Consider the following 11,091-nt stretch of genomic DNA (forward strand, 5'->3'; position numbering starts at 1 on the left):
GCCCCTGCTCAGCAGTTTTGGCCATGCCAAGACAGTCCTCAACGCCAATGCCAGCCGCTTCGGCCAGGTCCTGGGCCTCTGCCTGCAGCAGTGAGTGACGGGGGTCCAGGTGGGCAGGGGCACCCACGGCCGGTTCCCCAGATTGGGAACCCGAGACTGCCACCCTTGGGTCCAGCCCTCGGTGGGCCCTGGGCCGCGTGTACCCTGGGCACCCTCACTGTGTCCTGTGCCCACAGTGGGGTCGTCGTAGGTGCTTCTGTGTCACATCACCTGCTCGAGACCTCGAGGGTGGTGTTTCAGGTACGACCCCGGCCCGCTGCTCCCAGCGCAGGGGAGAGGGAGGCGCTGTGACCCCTCGTTCCCCTGGCCTGCCTTCCCCCGGGGGCTTGTCCTTGCTCCCCGGGGCACAAGACCTGGCTGCCGCTCCCCCTAAGCCAGTCCTTCTCCCCCAAGGCCCAGGCTGAGCGGAGCTTCCATGTTTTTTATGAGCTGTTGGCGGGGCTGGACCCCGTGGAACGAGAGCAGCTCTCCCTGCAGGGGCCAGAGACCTACTACTACCTCAACCAGGTGAGGGGAGGCGCTCCCCAGTGCCGGGTGACAGGGCCTGCTCAGGGCCTAGGCGAGGGAGGCTGAGGGAGGCTCAGCAGGCCCCTCACCCCGAGCTCTGCTGTGCTTGGCAGGGCTGCGCCTGCAGGCTCCAGGGCAAGGACGATGCCCAGGACTTCACAGGACTGGTGAGGGCCCTGCAGGCGCTGGGCTTGTGCACCGAGGAGCTGACCGCCGTCTGGGCTGTGCTGGCCTCCGTCCTGCAGCTGGGCAACATCTGCTTCTCCTCGTCAGAGGTGAGCTTCCATGGAGGTGCTGGTTTGGTGGTTTGGCTCGTCTGCATCACCGGTGGTAACCTCAGAGTGCAGGAGGCCACCCGCAGGGCCTCACTGCTGTCCCGGAAAGTGGATGGATTTCCATCTTTTTTTTTTTTTTATAAATTTATTCATTTTAATTGGAGGCTAATTACTTTACAATATTGTAGTGGTTCTGGATTTCCATCTTATAAACAAGAAAACTGAGACTAGGGTCTTCTGCCTCTATACTAATCCCATCCCACTAAGGCCCCACCCTAAGACGGGCGCTTGGTGTTAACTGAGCGGCTATGATGTACCTGGGACTTCACGTGTGTGTGTGTGTATTTGAGTGGGGGGTCTACACCGAGCACTTTGCATGATCTTAGTTCCCCAACCAGGGATCAAACTTATACCCTCAGCAGTGATAGAGCAGAGTCCTCACCACTGGACCATCAGGGAATTCCCTACATAGAGTTTCTTTTTTTTTAATATTTATTTGGTTGCACCAGCTCTTAGTTATGGCATGAGGGATCTAGTTCCCTGACCAGGGATCAAACCTAGGCCCCTTGCATTGGGAGCATGGAGTCTAAGCCACTGGACCACCAGGGAAGTCCATTTAGTGCTCCTGAGAACACCGTCATATAAAGCTTATTATTTCCCCTCTAACGACAAGACAGTGGAGGCTCAGAGAGAGGAAGAGACTGGTCGGGGCCACCAGCTAGCACAGAGGTAAAGTCGGATTCACACTCAGGCTCTCAGACTCCAGAGCTAGCCACCCCCCGCCCACCCAGGTCTACCTCTGGGTCACGGGCACCTTTCCGGTCTGAGCGTGGCGCTGCCCCCGTCCATGGGAAGCAGCCAGTCCACAAGCAGAGTGCTCCTTCCTCCCTCCCGCCTCCGTCCAGAGGGAGTTCCAGGAGGTGGCCGCCGTGTCCAGCTGGGCCGAGATCCATGCTGCAGCCCGGCTGCTGCAGGTGCCACCCGAGCGCCTGGAGGGAGCAGTCACCCGGAGGGTCACGGTGAGCTTGGGGGTCCTGAGCAGACCACCCAAAGGCTTGGGGAGCCCCGGGGTGGGCCTTGGGCCTGGCACACCAGCTGCACATTCTCTGCCCTCAGGAGACACCCTATGGCCAGGTCTCGAGATCCCTGCCCGTGGAAAGCGCCATCGATGCCAGGTAGCCCTGGGGACATGAGAGAGCTGGGAGTGGGCCTGGCCCCTGCTGCACAGGGCTCACTCACCGTGCCCCCAGGGACACCCTGGCCAAGGCCCTGTACGCACGGCTCTTCACCTGGCTTCTGAGGATGGCCAACGCGCGGCTGGCGTCCCCTGTGGAGGCAGGCAGCACGGTTACCATCACTGTCATCGATGTCTACGGCTTTGAGGTCACCCTGAGGGTGGGGCCCAGAAAGGGGTGTCCACCTCATCCTGGATATTCCTGGGGACTCCAGCAGCTCTTCTGTGGGGCACACTCATGCACTGCTTGCCTCTCTGACCGTAAGATGGTCCATGAGACACTGCAGGCTCCGTAGGTGCAGCCGTCTGCCCCGTCCAGTCATGATATCACCTCTGGAGAGTCCTAGCTGCTTGGCCTTGTTGCAGAGTCTCATGGAGCCTTGAGGTGGTGAAAGACCCCAGGATTGGTCAGCCTCACTTCCTGTGTCCAACAGGCGGGGGGAGAAAGGGACTCCCACAAATCACCCTGAGTTTCCATAAGCTCGTCACCCCTTCCCAGAATATCCGGCCCCCTCAGGCCAGGGAGGAGGGATGAGATGGGCACCGGTCACTGTCCTCTGCTCTTGCCTCCTCTCCACGGCACCTGTATGTGTTTATGTATATTCATATGCACATTTGTGTGTATTTTAGAGCATGTACAAAACTCTGTACAAAGCTGCATGAAGCAGGGGCTCTGCTAGGCTTGCTGGTCAAGTGTTGGGGGCACAGAGGAAGGAGCCTGGAATTCTAACAGGAGGACTCCCGGAAGGCTTCTTGGGAGCAGCAGCCTGGAACTCTGCTTATGAGAATGTGGCATTCGGATGGTCCCTGAGCTAGGCTGTAGGAAAAGGTGCCTTCCAGACCACAGGATGGCTGTGATCAGATGCCTGAAGGCTCACAGCAGTGCTGAGGCAGAAGGCAGGGGGACAGCTTGCTGGAGGGGAGGCCCAACTGGGGCTGGGGCAGCACTGAGGCGGCCGCACACTAGGCCAGGGTCTTTGGACTTGACCCTGGAGGTGGCAGCATCAGCCCTGGGGCAGCATCCTGCCTGGTGCTGGGAGAATGTGGGCAGCGGTGGGAGCAGGGAGAAGGGCACCAGGCCTGTGTGCTGGCCCCCCTAGCTGCCCTGGCCCCCCCACCTCATGTGGGTGCCCACCTCACTGCTCACGTGCCCCCAGGCCCTGCGGGTCAACGGTCTGGAGCAGCTGTACAACAACCTGGGCAGCGAGCACCTGCAGCTGTGGTGCAATCGGCTGCTGCTGGCCCAGGAGGAGGTATGGGACTGGGCTTGGAGGAGGCTGGGGATGCCCAGCTGTTTCCTAGAACAGAGGCCATTCCTGGGGGAGAGAGAGCACTGCACTGAGAGCCCTGCCCCAGAGCCCCCTTGCTGTAGGCCGTCTCAGTCTTCCGAGCCTCAGTTTACTCATCTATATAATGGGAGGGTCAGCCCTACTCTGGCTCAGATGAGGCCCCCCATGGACACGGGTGATCTCCACAAACCAAGTGCTGGCTGTTCCCAGGAGGAGTGTCGGAGGGAGTTGCTACCCTGGGTGCCCATCCCGCAGGCTCCACAGGAGTCCTGCCTGGACTTCCTGGTAGACCAGCCACACAGCCTCCTGAGTATCCTGGATGCCCAGACATGGCTGTCCCAGGTGAGCCCTTCGTGTTGGGGGACAAGGAGTGGGGGGTGCCTGGTGACCAAGCCAGAGCCAGCAGTGCCTCTCAGGGGAGAAATGAAGTCTGAGGTCTTGGGACCTTGCCCGCAGGCCCTCAGCACAGCTTGGGAAGGCAGTGGCCACACTGGGTTCAGATCTCTAGTCTCCGGATAACCCTGAGTGAAATGCTGACCTCTCTGAGAGTCCTCGCTTCAGGAGGGGGACCATCGTGCCTGAGGGGCCAGGTGGTGCAGACTCTGCAGTCTGCGCGAGGGGCTTGGGGGTTCATCAGGAGTCTTTGTTATAAGTTCTTAAACTCCATAAAATAGCCTCTTACTGGATGACTTTTTTATATGTGAATCTTTAAAAAAAAAAACACATCCCATCTATTTAATGTTTCATTTAAATGTACTGTATCCTTCCCCCTTTTTTATTTTCTTGGCCACATTACACGGCATATGGGATCCTACTTCTCTGACCAGGGATCAAACCCACACTCCTGGCATTGGAAGCACAGGCTCTTAACCACTGGCCTGCCAGGGAAGTCCCTGGATGGGTTCTTAAGAGTATCTTTGAAAAACTTGCTCAGAAACACCTGTAACTGTGAGACCAGACTCCCAGGAGTCATTGCCAAAACTGCCTTCAAATCCCCCAGACCCGTTTGTTTTAAATAATTTTATCAAACGTCTCTAAGCTGCCAAATCTTATTGACTGAGGTGTGCAAGTCTTCCGTGTTTTTTCTTGATCGTTCAAAATAGTCCCTGGGAAAGAGGTCGTGCCCTTTATAAAGACTCAGATATGGAGCGACCTCCTAAAAAAGCTCGGAGACCAAACTGAAGCTCACCGTGTGTTCAGTGCTGTGGTTTTGTGGGGCAGGGGAGAGAGGCACAGCCCCACCAGGGGAGCCACACCTGCAGAGGCCTGAGCATCTCTTCCTTTCATCAGGCCACGGACCACACCTTCCTGCAGAAGTGCCATTATCACCATGGCGACCACCCGCGCTACACCAAGCCCCAGCTGCCCCTTCCCATCTTCACCGTGCGACATTATGCCGGGCCTGTCACCTACCAGGTATCGGGTGAGGGCAGAGTGACCCTGGGGAGTCACCTGACGGGTGAGCGGGGTAAGTGTGGGGAGGCATCTTCCAAGGCTTTAACCATCTCTCTCTGCCTGGGCCCCTCTGCCTCTCCTAGGGCATGATCACTGAGCTCTGGGCAAGCATTGTGGGATGGGGGAGTCAAGGTCTTGGGACCCTCCAGACCCAGAGGGGCAGAGCGTATGCATGGGACCTGGCTCTGATGACCTCAGGGAGTCTGCTTCTCCTTCTGCGCCTCCATTGTCCTCATCTGTAAAATGGGAAGGGGAACCTGTCCTATAGTATTGTCCTGAGGATTGATGTAATTACATGGAAGTGGTGAGACAGGTGCCTGGCACGTCTGAGGTACTCAGTAAAGAGACCTCCTCTTCCCCTTCTGAGTTTCATGATGACTGCACACCTACCCAGGAGGAGAGTTTCAGGGGGTCGGGGCGTGGTATAAATGGCATATTTGGGTGACTGGTTTGGGGTGGAACAAGTCATCCTTGTGGGTGGGAAGTGGTATCTCATTGTGGTTTTGATTTGCATTTCTCTAGTGATTAATGATGTTGAGCATCTCTTCATGTGCTCCTTGGTCATCTGTGTATTTTTCTTAGATAAATATCTATTCAAGTCCTTTGTCCATTTTTGAATTGTGTTGTTTTTTTTTTAACTGAACTGTAGGAGTTCTGCATATTAATCTGGATATTAATCCCTTATCTGATATGTGATAGTTCCTTCCATTTTGTGGGCTGTCTTTTCACTCTCAACACTATATTCTGATGCACAAGAGGTTTTCATTTTAATGAAACCCAGCTATTTTTCCTTTGTTGCCTGTGCTTTTCGTGTCTATTCAGGAAATCCTTGCCAAATCCAGTGTCATGAAGCTTTCTCCCTTTGTTTTCTTCTAAGAGTCTTATGGTTTCACGTCTTACATTTAGGTCTTTGATCCTTCTATTTTGAGTTGATTTTGGTACATGGTGTGAGATGAAAGGCCACCTTTGAAGTTGGACTGTTAACAGAGGGAAGAGGCTGGGTCACTTGCCGAAGGGACTGGCTTCCACACCCGCCTTCTCTCCTTGACGTCCCCTCCCCGCCTCACATTGTCTCTCGCAGGTTCACAAGTTTCTAAACAGAAACTGGGATCGTCTTGACCCTGCAGTGGTGGAGATGCTTGCCCAGAGCCAGCTGCAGGTGCCCCTGCTGGCCGTCCTGTACCCCCCGACCCTGTTCTGTCCTCCTCGCCCAGACAGTCTTGCCCAAGGGGCTGGCCTTCAAGATCCTGGCACCTTGAGCCTTTGGCCGACCCACCGCAGCGCCCCAGGGAGTGGGGACGGGGAGCAGGCTGGGCTATGGACAGGCCTGGCGAGCCACCGCAGTCCCTGTCTCCCCCCGTAGCTGGTGAGCTGCCTGTTCCAGGAAGCAGAGCCTGATGAGTTTGGGGGAGGACGGGGCAAACCCACGCTGGCCGCTCGCTTCCAGAAGTCCCTGGGGGACCTCCTAGCCCAGCTGGGCAGGTGAGAATAGTGCCCCCACACCTGACCCCCGGGAGTTTGAATAGGGGGCCAGTCTGTGCTCACGTGACTCCCCTTTCCACCTACGAGGAGCCATGTCTGCTTCATCCAGTGCCTCAACCCCAATCCAGGAAAGGTGAGCCCTCCCAGAACCTGGCCGCAGAGCCCTCCCGTCCCTGCCCTGCCCTCTCAGCACCCTCGCCACTCCCGTCCCCTGCCCCGTGCTCCCCATGGCTGTGAGCCCCTCGACTCCATGTCTTTGGCTCTGCTGCACTGCCTGGCCACAGCTTCCAGGCCTCTTCGACGTGGATCATGTGGCAGAACAACTGCGCCAGGCAGGCATCCTGGAGGCAGTGTGTACCCGCAGCGCCAACTTCCCCATTTGCCTGCCCTTCCAGGCCTTCCTGGACAGGTAGGGCCCGGGATGGGGGGAAGCAGGCACCTCAGGGCCAGACTCACTAGGCAGGCCCACCTGGAGTGGCTGGAGGACCTGGGGCTCCTTCTGGGGAAGACGGACCCACTTTCCCAGGGACCCTGGGCCGGCTGTCCAGTCCTCCCTTCTTCCACTCTCTGTCTCTCTCCTTCTCTCCCTCCATCTGTGTCTCCTTCCACTGTTCGTCACCCCCATGCCTCTTCATGCCTCTGTGCATTTATGCACCTCTCCTCCTCTTAGCAAAACTCTCCTGGGTGTCTGGCACTTAGTAGGTGCTTTCCATAATCATTGTTGAATGACTTACAGACTGAATGGACCCAAGGGGCTCGAGGATCAAATGAGTGTGGGGAGAGGTGCTCATGTGCTTGTTCTGACTTGAGTTATCCATCCCTGGGCAGGTTCCGGGCCCTGGGGACAGAGGAGCAGGGTGAGCTCTCTGACCGGGAAAGGTGTGGCATCATCCTGAACCAGGTGCTGGCGGCTGAGTCACCCCTCTGTCACCTGGGAGCCACCCAGGTGGGTGGTGTGTGTGTGCAGAGAGGCAGGGAGGGCTGGCAAGTGGGAGGAGCATTCTGGGATCCTCTCAGAATCTGGGGGTCCTTCCAGGTGGCGGGGAGACAGAGTGGGCTGGGCGTCCCTGACACCCCAGGAGAACGGGTTGCCTGGAAGGAGGCTGAGGCCTCAGGAGAAGGGCAGGGTGGTCCCTGCCTGCACACCTGGCCTGCCTCCAGCCCACACCTCTGCCCCCAGGTACTGCTGCGGGAGCCGGGCTGGCAGCAGCTGGAGCAGTGCCGGGCCCAGCAGCACGCCCAGGCCCTGCTGACCCTGCACCGAGGCCTCCGCGTCTGCATCTCCCACCAGCGCCTCCGCCTCCTGCTGCGGATGCAGGCTCGTGTGCGTGGGCTCCGGGCCAGGTGTGTGGGGGGCGCTGAGACTATAGGCCTCCTCAACGTGGCGGGGCAGGCTCTGGGAGACATAGGGCCTCGAGGCAAGCCTGTCTGCCCGCATCCCATCGGCACTGGACTCTTCTTCCCGACACCCCTGCCCGTACCTCTGCTGTCTCTTCTTGAATGCCCCCAGCCACGAGGAGCTCATTACCTGCTGAGGGCACTCAAACCTGCTGTCTTGACTCCTTGACTGGTGTTTTTTGTTGTTTTTTTGCTGCATTGGGTCTTCATTGCTGCATGTGGGTTTTCTTTAGTTGCAATAAGCAGGGGCTACTCTTCGTTGTGCTGCAACACTTCTCGTGGCCGTGGCTTCTCTTGTTGCGGAGCGCGGGCTCTAGAGTACAAACGCAGGCTTAAGCAGTTGTGGCTCACAGGCTCAGTTGCTCAATGGTATGTGGGATCTTCCTGGACCAGGGAGATCCCTGGATCGTGGGATCTTCCTGGATCCCATATCCCTCACATTGGCAGGCAGATTCTTAACCACTGGACCACCAGGAAAGTCCAACTGTCCTTTTTTCTAGTCCATTCTGCACTCTGCAGCAAGAATACTCTCTCTCTTTCTTTTGGCTGCAGTGGGTCTTAATTGAAGCATGCAGGATCGCTGGTTGTGGTGTGTGGAATCTATTAATAGCTCCCTGACCAGGGATCACACCCAGGTCTCCTGCATTGCACGCAGGCAGATTCTTTACTGTCTGAGCCACCAGGGAAGTCCCTCCAAATCGTTTCATCACCAGCAGGAACTCTGTACCCGTTCAACAATCATACCCCACTCCTCCTTCCCTCCAGCCCCTGGTAGCTTCCAGGATAATTTCTGCTTCTGTGAATTTGCCTGTTCTAGATATGTCATCTAAGTTGACTCATACAATATCTCCCTTTACATCTGGGTTATTGCACTAAGCATATTTTCAGGGTTTGTCCCTTTTGTAACATGTGTCAGAACACTGTATATTTTTTTACACCTGGAAATTGTTCCGTTGTGTAAGTGGACCACAGCCGTTTATCCATGTGTCTGTTGAATGTGCGTGTGGGTTGTTTCTGCCTTTGGGTTTATTGCAAATAAGGCTGCTATAAACATGAGCATGCAGGCACAGTTCAAATCTCTGCTTTCAGTTCTTTGGGGTCTTTACTTTGGAGCGGAATTCCAAGTTATCTGGTAATTCTGTCTTTACCTTTTTGAGGAATTGCCAGATTGTTCTCCATAGTGGCCGCACCGTTTCAGCCTCCGACCAGCAGTGTGTGCAGCTTCCAGTTTCACCACATCCTCGCCGAGACTTGTTATTTTCTGCTGTTTAAATTATTGCCAATCTAGTGGATGTGAAGTGGCATTTCATTGTGGTTTTGATTTGCATTTCTCTAACGACTAGTATGCTGAGCATCTCTTCATGTTCCCCTTGGCCATCTGTATGTCTCTTTGGAGAAACAACTATTCAAGTCCTCTGCTTGATTTTTAATTGGGTGGTTTGTTTCTTATTGAGTTGTAGGCATTCTTTATATACTATGGATACTAAACTCTTATCAAATATTTGATTTACAAGCAGTCTCCTCTCTCTTATTTATTTTTTAGTCTCCTCTCTTGATAGTGTACTTTGATATAAAAAAAAGCTGTAGACTTATTTTTTATTGAAGTATATTGGTTTACAATGTTGCAGGTATATAGCAAAGTAATTCAGTTACAAATATGTACATGCCTGTATATCTGTCTATATATTCTTCTTCAGATTCTTTTCCACTATAGGTAATTATAAGATAGCGAATATTATTCTATTCTGTATTCTATATATAGATATATATGTATGTATACATGTGTAACTGAATTACTTTGCTATATACCAGCAATATTGTAAACCAATATATTTCAATAAAAAATAAGATCCTTGTTGTTTATCTATTTCATATATAGTAGTGTGTATAGATTAATTTTTAAATATTCATCATGCTCAGGGCTGCTTCCTTGAGGAGTCTGGTCTTTCTTATATCTGGAAAATTCTCAAAGATATTGTCTCTTCAGGGATCTACTAGACTTCCAGAGATGTAATTTTTTTCATTTTTAGGAGTTCTTCTTGGGGGGAGGGGAAAAAAAGTTCTGTTTCTTAAATAGTAATGTGCCAGACTCTATTCCAAACACACCTCTTAATTCATTTCATCTTCTTGTGGAGCAGACAGTCCACTAATTCTCCTTTTAGAGGTGATGAAAATAAAACACGAAGAGGTGAAGTAGGGAATTCTCTGGCGGTCCAGTGGTTAGGACTCAGCACTTCACTGTCAAGGGTGTGGGTTCAATCCCTGGTTGGGGACCTAAGATCCTACAAGCCACGAGCATGTCCAAAAAAAACCCCAAAAACCCAGAGAGGTAAAGACCTTATCCAAGACTGCTGTGACGAAACAGTAGAGGAAGGCGCCTGGGTGGCTGGCTCCAGAGCCTCAGGCCTCAGCCCTGTGTGTACAGCAGCCTCTGGGTTCACTTGCTCTTCTGCCCTGTCCTTTCCCCGTTGCTTGTTAGGCAGCCGGGCGCTTCATTGGGCTCTGGTTTTACACTCATGTCTTGACTCGGAGGATCCGGGTATTGGGTGTGATCGTGGACTCCTCACCGGCCCCCTTCCCGGCCTCCAGGAAGCGGTACCTCCGGCGGCGGGCAGCTCTGGGGCAGCTGAACACCATCGTGCTGGCGGCCCGGCCCCTGCTCTGGAGACGGCGGAGACCACAGGTGAAGCCCACGGGTGGGGTGCTGCCTGGGGTGTGCTCAGGGGAGAAGCCAAGCCAGCCTTTGCCCGTCCAGCTGGCCGAATGACGACAGTGACCACCTTCCACGCCCAGCCACACGAGGGGCGGGGCCTCGGGGACCACCGCTGCCTGGCCAGAGCAGCCTAGGGCCTCTGGGAGCTCATCACCTTCCTTCACGCCAGGGCCTGACTCTCTCTGCCGGCTGGGGTGCCTCCATCCCCTCCGGGCCCCTTGGGCTGCTCCCTGTCTTGCCCGATGACTCCGATGTGAGGGCCATAAAGCAGCTCGAAGGTCAATGCCTACACGCCAGCTCCCTCTCCTGCCCCTCCCTGCCTGGACTTTGTTCCCCAAGGACCATTTCTTCCCTTCCTCCTGCCCTCTTCCCAGTCCTGGCAGACAGGCAGTGAAACCCACAGCACTTCAGCTGGTGAGGGCTCTGGAGGGCAGGGGGCAGACGCCAGCCCCCTGGGGTCCATCCACACCTGTTCCACTGGTGCCCAGGCCTCCTGGGAGGAGGAGGGGTCAGCTGAACTGCCCAGTCGGCGAGGAACCTCGAGGGAGCTCGGGGTGACACTTCACGGGGACACCACCTCCTCCCTCATCTCCTCCAACAGCTTGGGCATCGGCACATCTGGCACAGCATCGGGGCCTTCGAGACGGTGCCAAGCATGGTAGGTGGTCTGGAAGCTGG

General features: G+C 55.1%; 1 protein-coding gene across 1 annotated transcript in view; it reads left to right on the forward strand.

Moving 5' to 3' along the window:
- Positions 1 to 11,091, forward strand: part of LOC105000550 (unconventional myosin-XVB-like) — a 25,118-nt gene that overhangs the window by 3,771 nt on the left and 10,256 nt on the right. The window contains 20 exon segments of the mRNA XM_010856502.1: positions 16 to 90; positions 237 to 300; positions 454 to 567; positions 681 to 842; positions 1,748 to 1,861; positions 1,959 to 2,017; positions 2,093 to 2,237; positions 2,343 to 2,368; positions 2,443 to 2,483; positions 3,177 to 3,329; positions 3,576 to 3,735; positions 4,628 to 4,781; positions 5,902 to 5,979; positions 6,184 to 6,302; positions 6,390 to 6,435; positions 6,587 to 6,711; positions 7,131 to 7,248; positions 7,483 to 7,646; positions 10,290 to 10,383; positions 11,015 to 11,071. Of these exon segments, the coding sequence (XP_010854804.1) occupies positions 16 to 90; positions 237 to 300; positions 454 to 567; positions 681 to 842; positions 1,748 to 1,861; positions 1,959 to 2,017; positions 2,093 to 2,237; positions 2,343 to 2,368; positions 2,443 to 2,483; positions 3,177 to 3,329; positions 3,576 to 3,735; positions 4,628 to 4,781; positions 5,902 to 5,979; positions 6,184 to 6,302; positions 6,390 to 6,435; positions 6,587 to 6,711; positions 7,131 to 7,248; positions 7,483 to 7,646; positions 10,290 to 10,383; positions 11,015 to 11,071 (2,068 nt within the window).

The sequence above is a fragment of the Bison bison genome, unplaced genomic scaffold (assembly GCF_000754665.1).
Source record: "Bison bison bison isolate TAMUID 2011002044 unplaced genomic scaffold, Bison_UMD1.0 scf7180017864371, whole genome shotgun sequence".
Classification (NCBI taxonomy): domain Eukaryota; kingdom Metazoa; phylum Chordata; class Mammalia; order Artiodactyla; family Bovidae; genus Bison; species Bison bison.